Source organism: Pangasianodon hypophthalmus, chromosome 18 (genome assembly GCF_027358585.1).
Source record: "Pangasianodon hypophthalmus isolate fPanHyp1 chromosome 18, fPanHyp1.pri, whole genome shotgun sequence".
Classification (NCBI taxonomy): Eukaryota; Metazoa; Chordata; class Actinopteri; order Siluriformes; family Pangasiidae; genus Pangasianodon; species Pangasianodon hypophthalmus.
The window spans coordinates 19,097,634-19,117,224 of NC_069727.1; the positions used below are offsets into that span (position 1 = coordinate 19,097,634).

Genomic DNA, 19,591 nt, shown 5'->3' on the forward strand with positions numbered 1-19,591 from the left:
TAACCCTCATCTACTCAAGAATATCCTTGGATTGAACAAATGAATAAATGGAAATATATGTGATCCTGTTATCATTGCCTGAAGTTCAAGCAGACCTTAAGATTATGCAATAAAGTCTGTCCTCTTTTAGACTGGTGTCCCAGATGGCAGGAATGTTGTATATACCATGTTGTGTAAGGCATTATACAAGTCACTGTACTTAGTACAATTTGCCAATTTGCAAATGCCCTTGCATATGAAACTAAAAAGAAAGGCATGTCATTATTAGAGAGCAAGGAATGTCTGGGTCCAGGAAGTCACTGGAAGTTTTAGGGGCTAAAAAACAAGAATTCAAAATGGTAGACTAGTAAATTACAGCTTCTTTAAGTTCTATACACTAATTTTGTCATAAACATTTTTAACAGTAAAGTTTATCATGAGACATTATTAATCTGACTCAGTAATCAAACATTTATATTTGTTGTGCCAAATCTTATTAGGATTCGAAGAACTACTTATGGCCACAGAAAAGCTCAGTGTCTTGCCTGATTTAAACAACATGCAAGAGAACCTATTATGAGGCACAAATGTGTACATCTGTTTTGTGGCTGAAAAAAGAACTTGGTAGACTTGGTAGGAAGTGCATACCAGAGGTCAGGGTCTGGGTATGGGTCCTAGAGACACTGAAAAAGGTCTAGAGAAGAAAATAGCTCTCAGTGCATCTGTCAGAAAACCTCCCTTCACAGTCCAAGCTTGAGGGGTTTCACTCAAGAGAGGTCACATGGTCCAAAGGGACTCTATAAAAGTGAATGGTGTCCATGTGCGACAGCTCACTCCCTTCAGTCTTCTTATCTCCAGCTGGTAAGTGGTGAGCTGAGGCTGTTCCTCAACCTTCTGTTCTCTCACAGACAGGGCACAACATAGCTACAATGTCTGACACTGAGGAGATTGTGGAGGAATATGAAGAAGAGGAGGAGGAAGCAGAGGAAGAGGCTGAGGAAGAGGAGAATGTAGAGGAGGCCCCTCAAATAGAGGATGATGAAAATGAGGCAGAGGAAGAAAATGAGGTGCAGGAAGAAGAGGAAGAAGACTCCAAGCCTAAGCCTAAGTTGTATGTCCCCACCATTGTCCCTCCCAAGCTCCCCGATGGCGAGAAGGTGGACTTTGACGACCTCCATCGTAAACGTGTCGAGAAGGACTACAATGAGCTTCAGAGCCTCATTGAGGCACACTTTACCAACAGGCAGAAAGAGGAAGAGGAGCTGGTAGCCCTGAAGACCCGCATTGAGCGGAGACGTGCAGATCGTGCAGAGCAGCAGCGCATTCGAGCCGAGCAGGATCGTGAGAGACAGGCTCGTTTGGCTGAGGAAAGGGCACGGCGTGAGGAGGAGGCAGCTAAACTCCGGGCTGAGGAGGATGCCAAGAAGAAGAAACTCCTCACCAATAAGGGCTATGGAGGCTACCTGCAGAAGGTGGAACAGAAGAAGGGCAAGAAGCTGACAGAACGTGAGAAGAAGACAAAGGCCCTCATGGAGCGCCGCAAGCCACTCAACATCGACCACCTTAACCAGGAGAAACTGGCTGAGAAGGCCAGAGATCTCTGGCAGTGGCTGCAGCAGCTACATGCTGAGAAGTTTGACCTGGGTGAGAAGCTGAAGAGGCAGAAGTATGACATCAATGTGCTGCGCAACCGTGTCAGTGACCATCAGAGGTACAGCAAGACAGCCAAGACAACTAGGAAGTCCTGGAAGTAGATAGTGTGAATTAGGGAATATATGATGTAGTGGCATAGACTCCTGGTCACATCACACCTTAACTTTATTGATTTAACTTTGAAGAATTTGATTTTATCTTTGATTTACAGTGAATTCTTTTGGTAAGAAAGATCAGCTGAGCCCATGTTTGCTGCCACTACATATGCAAGACTGACAGACATCCAATGTGTTAAAGCTTGCAGTTCTAATTGTCTTTCTGGTTTATTCTGTATCACTTACATAACTGAAAAGTTATACAAAAGTTTGCATTCCCCGTGGTGTGTGAAGGGAACAGAAGGAAAATGCATCACTATTTTGAAAGGTATCTCCAATAAAAGAAAATCTAATTCCAAGATGTTAAATGTGAAATTTGTGTATATAGCAGGACAATACATGAGGCAAAATCAACAGGAAAATAGTTTAAAAATAACTGTAGTATAAGAAGGCAGGGTTTGACATCTACTATAGATAGAACAGACATTTATCAAGAAGAATGGGCAAAGATTTGACAAACTGTCTGGCTGAGTTAGAACAGATATCTCTAGAAGGATGTGTGGGTGGGTGGGCTGCTGGGGGAAGAGCTGTTCAAAGGAAATGGACGAGGTTGGAGGCAGTTATAAAGGCAAAGTGTGAGCAGACAAGTTACTGGAGAATATTAAAATCAAATACAGCAATGGAGACGCAAATTGTAATAATAGCATTTTTTTCTATTTGACAATTTTCTTACTTGTAATAAGGAAGGAACATCTGTGAAATCTAACACACTAAATGTCTTATTGCTATAAATTACATTTTTCTCTGTCTTCTTCATTTTGTCCTAAGGGTATACAAACTTTTGTACTCAACTGTATGAAATAGTTTTTGAAAAAAAAATTAATCAGTTTTGTTTCCTGTGTGTTTAAATTCTTTTGTCACATTAAAGTAGGTAACTATTGTAAGGTGCTATTTTTAAGTGTGTTATCAACTGTACGTTTTCTTTATCTGCATGGTGGAATGGAAGGCATGCCTGCATGGACAAGGTGTTATCTCAAACTCGACAGCACACTTCAAATTGAATGTTAAAACAGACAATCGAGGACCACTTTCAAACATGATTTTAGTGACAACTAAACATTAATAAAACATTTTATTCACTTTTGATTAAATATTTGCCTTTTTTTGTTCAGAACACATGAAGATTCTCTCATACTGCCAGCTAAGGTCAGTTCAAAATATTAGCTACAAAAATATTAAATATAAAGCTGTGTTGGACAGCAACTACACAAAAGGGTGTCTTATTTTTATTTTTTTGGATGGTTAATGGTTTTTTGCTACATAACGGAATTCTAAGTTACCTAGAATTAGGTATTTATACCTAGTAATTTACTTCCTTAAAAAGCTAAGAAATGATCAGACATCTGTCGTTATCCACACCCACACACACGTGTAATAAATTAAAGGAATAAGAAAAATTTTTATTAAGGTGATGGGGTCACCACAAGCTGCCAGAACAACTACACTATCCGAATTAGGATTATCTTTATGTGTTAGCTGTTATTAGCTCTTCACATTCTAGCTGCTTTTTAATATGTTGGAATTTTTTGAATACAATATGGCTGGATATGAGGACGCCACCACACTAGCAAAGAAGTGGGAGATGAATAAAGTCTATAAAACCTTCTACTCTTCCTCTAATGGAGTCCAGGCTAACAGACAGGTGAGGAGTTCAGGTGGAGTGGGACTTGTAAGTGTGTTAATGAAAAAATGAAAAAGAGAAACAAATTAGCATTAACATCTTTTTCTTTGGGAAATGTACACTCACAGCCCACTTTAACAGGAACACCTGTACACCTGCTTATTTATAGCCAATCATGTGGCAGCAGCATACTGCATAAAATCATGCAGATGCAGGTCAAGAGCTTGAGTTAATGTTCACATCAAACATTCGGAATGAAGAAAAGTGTGATCTCTGTGACTTTAACCATGGCGTGGTTGTTGGTGCCATATGGGCTGGTTTGAGTATTTCAGAAACTGCTCATCTACTGGGATTTTCACACACAATGGTCTCTAGAGTTTACACAGAATGGTGCGAAAAAAAAACAAACCTGAGCGACAGTTCTGTGGGTGCAATGCCTTGTTGATAAGAGAGATCAGAGGAAAATGGCCAGATTGGTTTGAGCTGCCAGGAAGGATGTTGTTACTCTTTACAACCTTGGTGAGCAGAAAAGCATCTCAGCATGGACAAAACTTTGAGGTGGATGTGCTACAACAGCAGAGGACCACATCAGGTTCTGCTCCTGTCAGCCAAGAACAGGAATCTGAGGCTACTGTGGGCAGACTCACCTACACTGTACAGCTGAAGATTAGAAGAAAAAAAAATCACGTGGTCTTTTGCAGTCTTCAACTGTCCAGTTTCAGTGAGTCTGATGTTTGACAGACTTTCCCATTTGTCAGAACACAACACGCAACACTAATAAAAATGTCCTACATTCACTTATTCAGCCCATGTGACAATTTACCTGCATGTGCTTTAGCAGCAAGATGGGCGTTGAGATTGCTCCTGGAAGATCTTCAGATTATATCTGAGACTCTGGGCCCTGATTCATAAAAACTTTTGGAAGAATCTTAACTTGTTTTGTCCACCTGCTTGATTGGAACATCCACATATACTACAAATTGGCATATTAACTACACAGTGTCGCAGTCTTCGCAGTGGTGTTTGTGGAGGAATCAAAATGGAGGACAGCCAATGACTTATGTTTGTGTGACATCACAGGAAAAAAAAGGATGTGAATCATGGTAACAAATAAATACGTACGCAAAATAAACTATATGCATGAATAAAATAGGAAGTCTGTCATGATTTTTTAACAAAAAGTCCAAATATTGAGACTGTAAGGCCTTGTAGACCGTGTGGGACTTCTTTGAGCTTGCTGGAGAAAACAGAACAGAAACAGAACACAGGTGTTTTAAATGACACAAATTCAGTTTATTTTTTTCAAAATATGGATGGGCATTCTGAAAACGGACATATTTGTTTTCCTTCTTTATTACATGCTGATCCAACCACAACAAATATTTCTGGACCTGAAGATATTCTCAGGTTATTAAGTAGTACAAAATAGTACGCTTTAAATTCTAATAGACCATTAACAAATATTCATGACTACAACTTAATATATTTCCCTGTCCTTAAAAACACCAAAAGTAGCTGCAACCAACATAATTACCTAAATTAGTTTTAACGTTTATCCATATTTGAGAGCACTGGGCTGTAGTGGACATTTTTAAGATCTGTGAAGGCACTTACGTATAGAGTTCATAAGAAACAGCACTATATTCCTGGTCAGTAACAGATTATCATGTAAACAGTTCCAATTTTAATGTAAAGACTCAATGTTGCTTGTGAAACTAAGAGCTATTGCTTATAATAACGGTGCAGATTATAAGGCTACACAGAAGAAACTTAAATCCTTACAACCTGTTCAGTAGGGAAACTACAGATCCCTGTTGTTGCTGCTGAGCAGTTTGGGGTAGGACGTTCCAATAGCACGTCCATGTCGACACACCACGACCTCCAGCATGTACTCGTTCACTTTGACAACGGCGTTGGTAAGACGCTCATTACTCTTGAGGAAGATGATGGTGAAGAGTGCCACCTCAAACTCTGGGCTAACGCCAATGAAGGAGCTGCCCACTGGCTTCACCAGGCCTTTCCAGCTGAACTGCAGGTTAATGACGTGATCGTTCACATCTGGCTGTGAGAAGTGAACACGAGAGACTCAAGCAGATGAGACACTGAGTAAGACAGAACAATACTGATTGATTTAATGATGATGATGATGCAGCTAATTTTGGCAGTTACGCAGTTACTTGCTGATGCACATTTTATTCTACAGTAATAATTACTGATCATGGTGTTGCTATGTACTATCTTAAGACAATCTCAAAAACAGATGAACTGTACCCATGAATTGTACTTGGTGTCACATTTTGAATTATTACCCACAAAGTACTCAACTGCGGTGTAATATTCATTTCAGGTAATATAAAATTTTAGCATACCAACAACAACTTGTCTTAAACGTATTTATTTATTGACATTTAACTGAAAAGTACTAGATGACTGGATACACAAATGGACTGACCATGTATTAAGTACAAATCAAAAGCACTCCCTTCTGAAATGGATTGACCTGGGGTAATATCAGATTTTTAGCTTGCTAACGAAGAATGACATCATTAGAACATTTTGCCAGTAGCCAAGTTTATGGCCCTGAGTTTATTGCTCTATTTTTTGCATTAGTGGACTAACAGAGACTAGCTGTGCTATCAGATCTTTCAAATCGGTTACAGTCCACAAGATCATTTTAAGATAGAACACAAATTTTAAATTCATTTGGCAGATTGTCATGTTAGTCACTGCTGCTTTAAATCAAAAATTACTGTATGTTATTCCCTATTACATTCATCTGTGCACTATTAGAAAACTATGTTAATGACCAACATACCATGTCTTTATCTCTGGCTTTGTAGCCCTTGTAGTCTATACAGTTCAGCTTCTCCTGCAGGTAAAACTGAACCCAGTTATGAAGGCCCATGATCTCTTTCCCGTACTTAGTCTCACCAACAAACACATGTTCAAATCCACATGAGTCTTCACTGTATTGGGGACAAAGAGACTCTTTACATCCTTGACATATAACAAACTTTAACACAAATACATTACATATTTATTAAACTGTGAAGGTGTTAGCATTAAGCCATGAACTAGAACCTGGCCTAAATGCCAAAGTTATTATACATGAATTGCTATTTTTGAGACTGCTCTTGGCTTTCATTTTAAAAAAGCACGAATGAGGAATTAGTCTAATTACAACAAGTAGAACATGACAGTAACAGCAAAGACAGGGATGCCTCTGTCTCCAAAAATAGTGTTTTGAGTTCCTGAAAATGAATGTGTATGTAGCATCTCTGTATGACTAATAGGAAGGAAGGAAAAAAAAAAGGAAGGAAAAAAAAACTATTTCAGACATTTGACTTTGCTGTGACTTTGACCTCGTTTGAATCAATTCCAAAATCTAATCAGTTCATCTGTTGGTTACAATGACAAATTCACATACATCCTACAAACATTCAGCCACTCTTTCTTCAGATATCGCCTTAATGACAATATTGTAGAAAGGACAACCTGAAAACACAATGTCTCCACCACCTAGTGGCAAAAAAATTTAATGTCAAGAAAACATTAAGTTAGAGATCTTCCAGAAAAGGGCTTACGAAATATTATGATTAAAGTTCCACATTCTGGTAATGAACAATTTCCACACCACAGAAATATGCAACACTTTTAACATGGTTCTTTTCACAACTGTAAAAGAAATTATATAAGCAGGCTTCTTTGTATGCTGTAAGCTTTTGACCTGCATATGGCTTTAATTTGTAGTATATAATGCCATCTAGTGGAAGTTTCAGATTCATGAAAACTCAATAACATACTTCAAGTCGATTCTAAAGATTATTTTTTTTTAAAAAAAAAGCTAAATTAAAAGCAAATGTGAATCAGTGGTCTAAGAAAGAAACTCTACTATCAGAGGCAAATAAGTAAATTTGTCATACTTGTTGTCAAGCTATATTTTAGAGGAACCCGTAAAGTTTCTATGTAGAATACAACTATAGAGGATTTTGCTGTCAGAGAGGATTTTGCTGTCATTTAGATAAGAAGAAGATAAGAACCATTAACTATCCAAAAAAAGAAAACTTTTGAGGTACCTTTTCTAAGAATATATGACAATATCACTGTGCTGTGAATTAACACTGAAGGAGATGACTTGTGGTGTTGAAATACTGTATGTTCTCAAAGTCTGAGGTCTGGCTTTTAAACCAGTTTCAGTGTGAGCTGGTCTGGGAAAAATCACATCTTACCAGTGGATTAGTGAGAGTATATTGCTGTGTTTTTTTTTACTCACCCTCCACTTCTGTCTCTGTGATAGAGTTTGAACCAGATGTCAAAGAGCTGCTTTTTAAACTGAGCTACGTCAGAGGAGGCTTGTCCTTTACTGACTAAATACTCATGTGCACGCTGAAAGATAAACAGCTGGAATCAGTTGCTAGGACAAGAACAAGTTTCTTCAGAGTATAAAAATGGCTCATATCAATAAGTAACACTTGCACATAAACTGTGGGAAGTGTACCTTCATGACCTGGGTCTGTAGGATGGCATTGAGGAAGATGTTATTCTCCTCCAGCTCCTCACTAGTCACTTTCTCCGCCACACCTGTGGACATCTCGTAGTTGTCCAAAAGGTTTATGAAGCCTAAAGAGAGAAAGTTAGACAGATACTTAAGACAAACCTTTAGAGATAAATGTAAACTGTAAATAAATGTGCTCTGTCTTATGATTTAATTCGATTTTCTTTCATCATGGAAAACAAGTTATCAATGTATTTTCATAACTAGTGTCAGAAGAAATGTCATTCACATTTGAGAGAGAAACACACACACACCGATTTCACACCCAACTGGTAATGTCCAAAACAAGGACTGAATCTCAAGGACTGAATTTCCAATTAGGCAAATAAAACACTCCTTAACTAAAACACTCCACAACTAAAACATAAGCTACTACAATGCCATTATGTCACCCCCCTAAAAATCTGTGGGGTGACCTGAAGCGAGCTGTGCACAGGAGATGCACTTACAGTTTGATGGATCTAGAATATTTTTGCAAGAAAGAGTGAGAAAATATTGCCAAGTCAAGATGTGCTGAAAGACTCTTAGCCAAAAAGACTGAGTAGTGTAAGAAAATCAAAAACTGCTTCAACAAAGTATTAGTTTAGGGGTGTGCACACTTATGCAACCAGGTTATTGTAAGTTTTTTATTTTTCCTATTTTTCCCTAAAAAAGGTTTCTGATTGTTTTTCACTTTATTTGTATACTTTGCAATTTCACATTAAAGGTTCCCACCTTTAGATCTGACAGGATTGATCTTAGTTTAATTTTTTTTACTTCACAAAAACATGCCGTTTTAACAGGCGTGTGTAGACTTTTTATATCCACTGTATACTGAACAGGAAGCTGTTCTGGTTCACTGCTCTTGATAAAACTATCTGCCTAAAAAGTAAAAGTAAATGTAATTAAATGTATTCAAGGAAACACCAGTGGTAAGGATAATGTGAAATGTGCAGAACTGCAGTTAGAAACTACATTTTGGGTTGGATGGTGTTATGCAACACTGATGCAGTACTTACTAGCATATGTGGCAATGCTTTTGAGTTTATCCTCATTGACGTATGTGAACAGAGGAGCACTGGCTTTGTCTCTGGCACTGTTACTGCCCTGGGCCACATAATCAGCCTTCCCCTGAGAAAATACAGAATAAAACATTTCTCAGTAAACAATTCACTTCACATTAAAATTCATAATTCAAACTTATGTAAAGAAGATAATTGCTAATATTAAGAGAGGTTCTTCTGCTTTTAAAGAGATTTATAAACAAAAATGGAGATACTGATATAGTTCTGCGATATGTATTTACAGCTGAGTGCAAACATTTTCATTATCTTAAAGAAGACAAAGGAATTTGATTTATAGCATGTGTTAAGCTTTACAGATGTTCATTATTACAAGTAACAAAATTGGTCAAATAGTGTACAATAAGATTGTAATTATAAAAAAAAATCAAATGTTTGTATTCCCTTCCTGAAAATGCACATGCTTTGCCTTTATAACTGCCTCTAACTATAAAACAGACGTGTATTTTGTGCTTTCCCAATCAATCGGGTGCAGACGTTTGCAGTTAACTGTACATTTGGAGCAGGAGGTTTAGCACATGGCGCTGTTTCCGAACAAACCCTCACCTGTAGATTGATGGTGTAGTCTTTTCCCGGCTTCACACGGTTCACGTCCAGCTTCCACAACTCATTCAGGATTGCTGAAAGCTCCTGATCTACAGCAGGACTGTAATCAATCAAATGTGAAATCTGAACCAGTAACTTAAACTCTGCATCCACTCAACATAGAATATTTAAGCAAGTGATGTTATTCATCATAGTCACAGTTCTAGGGTGCTTACTCCTTTTTAGTTTAGTCATTTCCCAGCTTTAAGCAGTCTCTTGCTGGCTGATTACCTTTTGTTAAATGATTGAAGCAGAAAAGACAAATGCATAGGGCACAATAGCACCAGTGAATGAACAGCACCACTCCTGCATCAGGTTTCATATTCTAGCAAACATGACCATAAAATATCATTTTTCCTGCTTGGCCAAAGGCACTCATACCTGCTAAACATGGAGTGTGTTGTTATGGGAAAATGACCAACGATGCAGATATTAATTTTCTAATAACAGTACATCCTGAAGTGTTTAATCCTCTTATATCACAGTAAATTGGTGAAGCTAATAATTTTCCCATCTATAGCTACATTTAATGTTGTGGAACGTCGACAAAACAAGTTCCTATAGAAACAGCCATTCCCTCGCAGATTCTCTTTTTTCTCTCTCTCAGAGTTAATAAGGCAAACAAAATGCAGCTCCTCGTGTTACTGAGAAACCACAAAGGCCTCCATCCTGAAGACATTCCTGTTACAAAAAAACTTAAAGATACAGTTTTTAGCACTGACTATTACAAGTCGCGACTCCTTCCAAAAACGCTCTCCTGACATAAAACTGTATCACCTTATACCATATGAACCATTACATACATTATTAAAACTTTGTTTATGTGGAGATTCTACTATACAAATCCCTGTGTAAGTTGTTAGTACGGAAACAATAACATATTACAACATTAGCATAAACCTTACTACAGTCAGCACTATTGTCAAAGCTGATGTTACAGAAAATTAATCAACAGCTTCTGATCAATCAGAATGGAGAATTCAATAGTGCTAACTGTTTATGACAAATAATCCAGAGGGAAATTATACTGTTAATCACACAACCACCAAATTATTCATATAGTATATTAGTTATAGTTAATGCATTGATGCTTACTCAAAATTTCAAATGTGTGTATAAAATTAATAATAACAAGCCATTCATTTCGTTAATGCATTCTGAGGTGGTTCCTACTGTGTGCTGTCCAGAGACTCCACCTTAACTGCTCTCTGAATAACAGCTGAAATGTTTCCCAACACATCATGAGCTTCAGTAGATTACACTATCATATAGCCTGCTATTAAAACATAAAGCATTTTAAACATAATCTTCAAAACATAACAGGGCTTTTAGGCCCTACAGTATTTTAGGTAGCTTTTAGGTACTACAGTATAGGGACCATCTTAACATTGAGTATCTTAACATTTGCTTACTATTTGGTACAGTACTGGTGGCGTATTTGTGTTCGGGTCAAACATGACCCTTTTAAAAGTTTTACTCAAAGTGAAATCATACTAATGTTTTCTCAATATGAAAAATTGATGTGCTTGGCTCACTGAACACGAAAAAAGAACAAATTTACTTGTTGATATGCTTCATATTACACAGGTTATGTTCTGATTGTGAATAAAACAGATAACAAAATTTGGTGAAATATCAGATGGCACCACCTGCTTCAAAACAAACACACAGCAGAAAACAAACACACAAACAAACACAACACACAGGTTCATTCACTGTGGTATGAACACCTGCTGGAAGGAGCATCCTCAGGCATGACAAAGAGCTTTTATGTATCTTTACTTTTCCCCATAAACATAAATGTATTAAAGGTTGGTCATATCACATATTACGGCTCTGTCTCAGCTGCCTGCAGTCACTCTGGCCGCGGACTCTGCAGGAACAGCAGCGTCTGTAACACGGCAACACGCGCTTTTATGCCTAGCCCCAGGCGTCACATATTTATTTTGCGACACGTCGCGCTCATTTCAGGCAACTGCTGAACTTCCCCTAGAGGCACAATAAACTCTCCCTCCCCCTCCCTCTCCTCCCCCCACCGCCAGGACCCGGATGTTCACCGCACAGCAGCTCACCTTCCCCCTGAAACCATCTGCTTCAGCACTGTGCAGTAAATAACCCCACTAATCTTTTAACACATATAGATTATAATTTCTTTTCTTCAACTAAATGTTTGCTATTTTCTACTGCCATTTTACTTTTTAACACTTTGTCAAACTTGGTTTAAAATGAAAAAAAAAGGAAAAAAAGAAAAAAAGAAAAAGTGGATCTAAATACACTTGGACGCATTTCATATAAAAGCACAAGTCTAGTTATTTATTTTATGAAAATAAAGCTTGCATTTGCATCAAGCTCCAGCCACCACACCTGCTGTGAGTTTATTTTACTGAGTAACGCATAAAGAACAATTACTCTTTATAAAGCGAGCACACACAGCTGTGTTATAATTACTAACTATTCAACTGTACTCTGAGTTTAAACATATTGCATCAAAGAGTTGATAAATATCTTACTGTTTAGCCATTATTGCAGACAGATGCCTTCTTTGCGCCTCACTGCCTTTATTCAGTCACTTCATGCAGGAAGTTAGTTGACCTTCCATCAAGTTTACTAACAGTAAAATCTGACCAATAGGAGTTAGTAAAATAAGACATGCCCGCCCAGGCCTGCCATTGGCAACACATGATTGGCTGTAAGTCTCGCACTTAAAGCGTGTGGTGGGCGTGGCTTATCACAGTATTAATATTAATACAATAACGCTGTTACATTACTGGTGTATGTATAATATCTTACTCTATGGGTATAATGGGTTAGCTAGCTTAGATAGCTCGCCAGCTAAACAGCATAGCTAGTTAGACTGTTTACTGCACAGTGTGTAGAGTTTATGTAGATATTGGATTAAACTGACTCCCTGAAAGCTGACTCCAGCATTTTTCAACTAGAGAAGTCTTATCTCACTACTGCTCACACTGCACAGCGCCAAGAAAATCGCAAGTACCGCGGGTGCGCGCATCGTGGGAGAGACATCAGGAACGCGGGTGCGCGCATCGTGGGAGAGACATCAGGAACGCGGGTGCGCGCATTGTGAGAGAGACAGCAGTACCGCGGGTGCGCGCATTGTGGGAGAGACAGCAGTACCGCGGGTGCGCGCATTGTGAGAGAGACAGCAGTACCGCGGGTGCGCGCATTGTGGGAGAGACATCAGGAACGCGGGTGCGCGCATCGTGGGACAGACAGCAGTACCGCGGGTGCGCGCATTGTGAGAGAGACAGCAGTACCGCGGGTGCGCGCAGTGGAAATGATGACAGGAAGGCAGCGCTTCTTGGCGCTAAATTTTCTCATTGAAAGTGGAAGAATGTAGACATTTACGACGCTGTTGTCACGAGTGCCGCTTCCATCATCTGTGTGTTTGTGTGAGCTTTATTTCCTCCCGGTGCGGTCGCTCGCACGCGCAGTCTTACAGCACGTGAATGTGGTTATGGTTACCAAGCAGCCACACCACGCTAATAATAACAGACTGTTAAAGGGGAAGTCTGTGTCAGGATGCAACACTGCGCTCCAAAATGGCGGAGAAAGTCTATTTTCCATTACCTCTTAGAAAAGAACAGGTTACTCAGAGGTTCTTTGGGTGTTTATCGTTCAACTTGGCACCTTTATAACGCGTTATAGAGCTCTCACAAAAGGGACAACTCAAAGAACCCTAATTACTGCTAACTACACCACATTCCCACACTGCAGTTTCAGATAAAAAGTCCAAATTTTGAAATAACTCGTTATTCATTATTCATACTCGTTATAAAATTCGTTATAATGACACAAAACAGAAAACTTTTTTATTATGCTTTTTTTCTCTTCTAGCTGGCAAACAAAAGGACTTCCATATTTGTGTGTAGCATATGTGGGAAAATGTGACTAGTTTAGCTGAAGAATTTCTGCACAGAAAAATGTATACAAGAATTACAGCAGTGCCTGAAGTGTGGAACAAATTACGCTTATAATGAGCCTGTAAATATCTTCCTCATTTAGAAACAGACTCCTGATTTCTCTGAATGTTTTCAACATGCAAAAACAGACTTGGAATTTCAAAATTTTAACAACACATATTCAGTTTATTTTCTTCAAAAATACAGATAGACATTCTGAAAGCAGCTATAATTTTACAACTAAATTACATGCTGATCCAACAGCAAAACATATTTCTTGACCTAAAGACATTCTCGGGTTATTAAGTGGCACTAAACAGTACTCTATCAATTTAAATAGACACCATAATGAACAAAAATACATGGCTACAACTTAATATACTTCTCCGCAAAAAATAGCTGCTACATGACTAATTTAAAACCAATTATACAAAAAATTGACCTACAGTGGACAATTTTATGGTTTATGTGTAATTTTTGTAACATACAGTATATAATTTTTTCCCCAAATGGTTTTTTAACAGTGTTCTGTTATTTATCCTGGAATTTGACTTCAAAGTTGTGTAATATAATATATAATCTATACCTATAATATATTATTAATATACACTATAATATATATTAATATACACTATATTCCTGGTTAGTAACAGTTTATCATGTAAACAGTTCCAATTTTAATGTAAAGACTCAATGTTGCTTGTGAAACTAAGAGCTATTGCTTATAATAACGGTGCAGATTATAAGGCTATACAGAAGAAACTTAAATCCTTACAACCTGTTCAGTAGGGAAACTACAGATCCCTGTTGTTGCTGCTGAGCAGTTTGGGGTAGGACGTTCCAATAGCACGTCCATGTCGACACACCACGACCTCCAGCATGTACTCGTCCACTTTGACAACGGCGTTGGTAACACGCTCATTACTCTTGAGGAAGATGATGGTGAAGAGTGCCACCTCAAACTCTGGGCTAACGCCAATGAAGGAGCTGCCCACTGGCTTCACCAGGCCTTTCCAGCTGAACTGCAGGTTAATGACGTGATCGTTCACATCTGGCTGTGAGAAGTGAACACGAGAGACTCAAGCAGATGAGACAATGTAAAAGATTTCATGCTTTAATAATGACAACAACTTGAGTAGTTACACAGTAGTTTCTTGCTATTGCACATTTTCCCTAAAATATTAATAATCTTTCAATGTAATGTTATGGACTTATCTTAGTATTAAGAAGATATGGTGTTACACTTCAAATTATTCCCCACAAAGCACAGAACTATACCGGGAGTTTCAAACTCATTCTAAGTAACAGGCCACATTAAATTTAGTCCATTGTCAAGTGGGCCAGACCAACCAATCAGTTTAGTTGACCAATAACGATGATCTAACTATTATTCCATGGGCAGAAGCAGCTTGGCTGGGTTTAAAGGACGTGGGATATGATTTGGCTTAGGATGAAACTGTGAGAGGGGACACTGCTGCAAAATCTGAGGAAGGCCCTTTATATATTATTAATATAATTTATGTATTAAAGAGATACATAGTAGTATGCACATCATCTATATCAATGCTGTTTATTGCTTTTTTAGGTAATGCATGACTTGCAATGGGTATAATATATATATATATGTGCCAGAACCTGAGCTGTATCTTGAACATGCCCTGATTTAAACCACAATTAAAGTATGTAATTTTCTATGAGGTTTATCACTGTGAGATTGCACTATTACAAAACTAGAACAACATACCATGTCTTTATCTCTGGCTTTGTAGCCCTTGTAGTCTATACAGTTCAGCTTCTCCTGCAGGTAAATCTGAACCCAGTTATGAAGGCCCATGATCTTTTTCCCATGCTTAGTCTCACCAACAAACACATGTTCAAATCCACATGAGTCTTCACTGTATGGGGGAAACACAGTAAGAGACTCTTTCTCTTCCTTATATATAAATTGCAAATTTTAAAACTGATCTTGGCTTTTTCAAACACCAGAGATCATAAAAGCTTTAAATTAAAAATAAAAGCCCCAATTAGGTATTAGTCTATAGTTATAGTATTTTTTTAAACTTTATTACAACAACTTGTCCATTTACAGCGTCATCACACATTTCTTTCTGTAGTGTCACAATAAAAAAAAAGTTTTTCTTCCAAAATAAAAAGGTAACTACTTACGCATGAATTATTAATTCATTAATTTAATTAATTAATTAATTAAGACAGAAGGGGAGAAAAGGAGTATATAGGAGAATGTGGTGGGGAACTCAACCTGTTTACTAACTCATCTTCTTTTGCAACCCATGTACAGTACATTAGCCCATTTATTGCAGAGTTGTTGGAATTCTGCTTCTAGCCTCCTTATTTTATATGTCATTTGTTCCATTTCTATATTTCTCTCACTGTAGTTTCCCCATTCTTTAATTGATGGCACTTTAATATCCATCCATTTGCTCATGGCCATACCACTCAGAGAACACTCGAGCTCGTCTGATCTCAAACTGACAAATGTTAAAGTAAAAGAAAAAGACCTTAAAGTAAAGATTATCTACATAGAGATTATGCATGAACAACATATCAGGATTTCAGCTTTCATTTCCTGATATTTACATCTAGACGTGTTAAACAACTTAGAATATGGCACCTTTTGTTTGAACCCACCCATTTTTCAAGTGATCAGAATTATGGGAACATGTGACTGACAGGTGTTTCTTGTTTCTTGTTGCCCAGCTGTGCCCTGTTTAAACAATTAATAACTCTGAATGTCTACTTTTGGTTTGAGCCCTGGGTTTTGCCTGTGAAGACTACATTTGAGCTGAGAAAGAGGGACAATCAATCAGAGCCATTGTACAAGCATTGGGCACAGCCAGTACAACAATTTGGAATGTCCTGAAAAAGAAAGAAACCACTGATGCACTAACAACCAGACATGGAACAGGTCGGCTAAGGAAAACAACAGCAGCTGATGACAGAAACATTGTAAGAGCTGTAAGAGCTGTGAAGCTCATCGGTCAAGCATGGTGGAGGTAGTGTCATGGCTTGGGATTGCTCACTAAAAATCGGGTAGTCTCCCACTAAAGATGCCATGTTCTAAGTTTTTTAACACATCTAGATGTAAATATCAGGAAATGAAAGCTGAAATTCTGATCTATCATCTCATATTCATCTTCTGATCTCAAACCCAAATGACTTCAGTGTAGCAAAAACAAAATAACTGGCCTTGCCATTGGACTGCTTCTTACAAGCTTTGATAACTAGTGGATCTTTCACATGTGTATCTGTCATGGCTACTCAATAACAATAACAAAGACATAGAGTGTCATATTTTTAACTTAAAAACTATCATCTTCTGTCATCTTAACAACTGTCATCATGTAATCCTCCAACATAGGAATTCCCTATCAGAAAGGCAGGATGCCAAACCCTTAACTAACTAAAAACCCTTTTTCTTAATACAAATACAATTTTCTCTAAATATATATTTTTTCTACAGTATCACTGTGCTGTGTATGACTTGGGGTGCTGAATATGTTCTCAAAGACCGAGCTGGTTTGAAAAATACTGAACCATCATCAGCACATTGCCAGTGGATTAGTGCTTTGTGTTGATGTGTTTTTTTTTTACTCACCCTCCATTTCTGTCTCTGTGATAGAGTTTGAACCAGATGTCAAAGAGCTGCTTTTTAAACTGAGCTACGTCAGAGGAGGCTTGTCCTTTACTGACTAAATACTCATGTGCACGCTGAAAGATAAACAGCTGGAATCAGTTGCTAGGACAAGAACAAGTTTCTTCAGAGTATAAAAATAAGTAACACTTGCACAATAAACTGTGGGAAGTGTACCTTCATGACCTGGGTCTGTAGGATGGCATTGAGGAAGATGTTATTCTCCTCCAGCTCCTCACTAGTCACGTTCTCCGCCACACCTGTGGACATCTCGTAGTTGTCCAAGATTTTTATGAAGCCTAAAGAGAGAAAGTTAGACAGATACTTAAGACAAACTTTTAGAGATCTCTCACAACTTGACACTTTTATCACACTGTAATTAGTTAATTGATACATAATTTATATACCTTTGAACATAAAGTATGCTATAAATCACATTCATTTATTCAGAGTCTTTTTCTTATCATGGGTTGTTCAGCCAAAATAAAACTCAAACATGCATTTTTTTTATCCTCCCTCAAATGTAAGTGATATTTATTCTAAAAGTCTAAAAGTTTCTGAAAAAAGTATGATTGTTTCATGGTTGGATGTGCTTTTATGCAATACACAATTAAGTATCTACTATACTAGTTAATACTGTGCTGTCAGCTCCTTCAACTGCTCTAAGCTTAGACCATATTCAGTTTCACTGCTTTGGATAAAATCATCTGCCTAATATGTAAATGTAATTAAATGTATTTAAGAACATATGGAAACACCAGTGGTAAGGATAATGTGAAATGTGCAGAACTGCAGTTAGAAACTACATTTTGGGTTGGATGGTGTTATGCAACACTGATGCAGTACTTACTAGCATATGTGGCAATGCTTTTGAGTTTATCCTCATTGACGTATGTGAACAGAGGAGCACTGGCTTTGTCTCTGGCACTGTTACTGCCCTGGGCCACATAATCAGCCTTCCCCTGAGAAAATACAGAATAAAACATTTCTCAGTAAACAGCAGCAAACATTTAGTGTGTTAGGTTTTACAGATGGTCCTTAATTATTACAGTAACAAAAATGGTCAGCAGTGTATGTTAAGATCATAATAGTAAAAATACTGTATATATTATTTAAAAAGTTTGCATTCCCTTTCTGAATGTAATTGAAACATTCTCTAATAATTTCTATGTGTACTGTTTAATTGTAATATATTTGTGCACTTTCCAATTCAAAAACTATGAAAAGGTGCCGACGTTTGCAGTTAACTGTACATTTGGAGCAGGAGGTTTAGCTCATGGTGCTGTTTCAGACCAAATCCTCACCTGTAGATTGATGGTGTAGTCTTTTCCTGGCTTCACACGGTTCACGTCCAGCTTCCACAACTCATTCAGGATTGCTGAAAGCTCCTGATCTACAGCGGAACTGTAATCAATCAAATGTGAAATGTAACACATACAGTAAAACTTTAATCTATGTATCAAAAATATATCAACATAAAATATCTAAGCAGGTGGTGTTCTTCAACTCCAGAAGGTCTGCAGCTGAGTGACTTCCTTGTGAATATTCGATTTTCTTTCAATAAAAGAACATCCTAATGATTTGACGTGTTAAAGAATGACAAGCTGTATGTTTTATCCATTTATAGCTGCATTTATTGTTGCGCGTTCACAAAACAAGTTCATGTTTTCACTTCGGATCTAACAGCTTTAACAGTTTCCCTCGCCAGCCTCTGGATTTTTCCCTTTCTCAGATTAATGACAGAAATGTTATGTTACACTGTGGTGTAAAGAGACTCACAGGAACTGCTCTCAGAACAGCGTCTTAAGCTTTGGCAATGAAAAGCAGCGTTTTCTGTATTAAAAAACACCTTTGTAACAAATAAAAAATAAATAATAATAATAAATAAATAAAATAAAAAATAAAGAACTCTGCTAGAGTCTGTCTAAACCACTTCAGCAGGGCATTTAGTTCATGTATCATAGTTTATTTAACGCTTTTCACAAAATCATTTCATATTGAGAGCACTCATATAACTAATTTATTTTATTAAAACAGCAGCAGCAGCAGTAACTGTGGGCTCCAGCCACCACACCTGCTGTGAGTTTATTTTACTGAGTAACGCATAAAGAACAATTACTCTTTATAAAGCGAGCACACACAGCTGTGTTATAATTACTAACTATTCAACTGTACTCTGAGTTTAAACATACTGCATCAAAGTGTTGATAAATATCTTACTGTTTAGCCATTATTGCAGACAGATGCCTTCTTCTTCTTGCTCTTCTTGCTCTTCTTGTTCTTCTTTAAAGTTTGCCGTGTGCACAGGTGTGTGCTTTTCACGTCACTGCTTTTATTCAGTCACTTTATGCAGGAAGTTAATGGAACTGTCCATCAAGTTTACAGTAAAATCTGACCAATAGAAGTTAAG

The 19,591-nt window shown here is 37.7% G+C and overlaps 3 protein-coding genes across 4 annotated transcripts; 1 reads left to right on the forward strand and 2 right to left on the reverse strand.

Annotated features, from left to right (window-relative positions):
* The first annotated feature begins 793 nt into the window (after positions 1-793).
* On the forward strand, positions 794-2,866 carry tnnt2c (troponin T2c, cardiac). Its single transcript, XM_034313251.2, has one exon. It carries the CDS (start codon positions 909-911, stop codon positions 1,731-1,733), a length of 825 nt encoding a protein of 274 aa, XP_034169142.1. The 5' UTR covers positions 794-908; the 3' UTR covers positions 1,734-2,866.
* A 1,811-nt stretch (positions 2,867-4,677) lies between these two features.
* On the reverse strand, positions 4,678-12,250 carry si:dkey-222f8.3 (Poly(U)-specific endoribonuclease-C-like). Of its 2 annotated transcripts, none has more exons than XM_026922827.3 (7): positions 12,120-12,250; positions 9,571-9,670; positions 8,962-9,073; positions 7,907-8,028; positions 7,682-7,794; positions 6,224-6,374; positions 4,678-5,470 (listed from the first exon to the last, which is right to left on the reverse strand). In XM_026922827.3, the coding sequence occupies exons 1-7, from the start codon at positions 12,128-12,130 to the stop codon at positions 5,210-5,212; spliced, it is 870 nt and encodes a 289-aa protein (XP_026778628.3). In that variant the 5' UTR covers positions 12,131-12,250; the 3' UTR covers positions 4,678-5,209. The 2 variants fall into 2 exon arrangements, with proteins under 2 accessions (XP_026778628.3, XP_026778627.3); XM_026922826.3 differs by lacking the exon at positions 12,120-12,250 and adding an exon at positions 11,340-11,530.
* Positions 12,251-13,724: 1,474 nt separating this feature from the next.
* On the reverse strand, positions 13,725-19,542 carry LOC113531875 (uridylate-specific endoribonuclease C). Its single transcript, XM_034313152.2, has 7 exons — positions 19,402-19,542; positions 18,486-18,585; positions 18,032-18,143; positions 17,359-17,480; positions 17,146-17,258; positions 15,274-15,424; positions 13,725-14,584 (listed from the first exon to the last, which is right to left on the reverse strand). The coding sequence occupies exons 1-7, from the start codon at positions 19,410-19,412 to the stop codon at positions 14,324-14,326; spliced, it is 870 nt and encodes a 289-aa protein (XP_034169043.1). The 5' UTR covers positions 19,413-19,542; the 3' UTR covers positions 13,725-14,323.
* Between the last annotated feature and the right edge of the window lie 49 nt (positions 19,543-19,591).

Excerpts from the sequence above, each read along its gene's own strand:
- tnnt2c (XM_034313251.2), top strand. The coding sequence starts at position 909 with ATGTCTGACACTGAGGAGATTGTGGAGGAATATGAAGAAGAGGAGGAG.
- si:dkey-222f8.3 (XM_026922826.3), bottom strand. The coding sequence starts at position 11,365 with ATGCCTGAGGATGCTCCTTCCAGCAG. Across the intron at positions 7,795-7,906 it reads TACAGACCCAGGTCATGAAG|CGTGCACATGAGTATTTAGT; the intron begins GTACACTTCCCA and ends TTTATCTTTCAG. Across the intron at positions 6,375-7,681 it reads CACAGAGACAGAAGTGGAGG|TGAAGACTCATGTGGATTTG; the intron begins GTGAGTAAAAAA and ends TCCCCAATACAG.
- LOC113531875 (XM_034313152.2), bottom strand. Across the intron at positions 18,144-18,485 it reads ACTACACCATCAATCTACAG|GGGAAGGCTGATTATGTGGC; the intron begins GTGAGGATTTGG and ends GTATTTTCTCAG. Across the intron at positions 17,259-17,358 it reads TACAGACCCAGGTCATGAAG|CGTGCACATGAGTATTTAGT; the intron begins GTACACTTCCCA and ends TTTATCTTTCAG.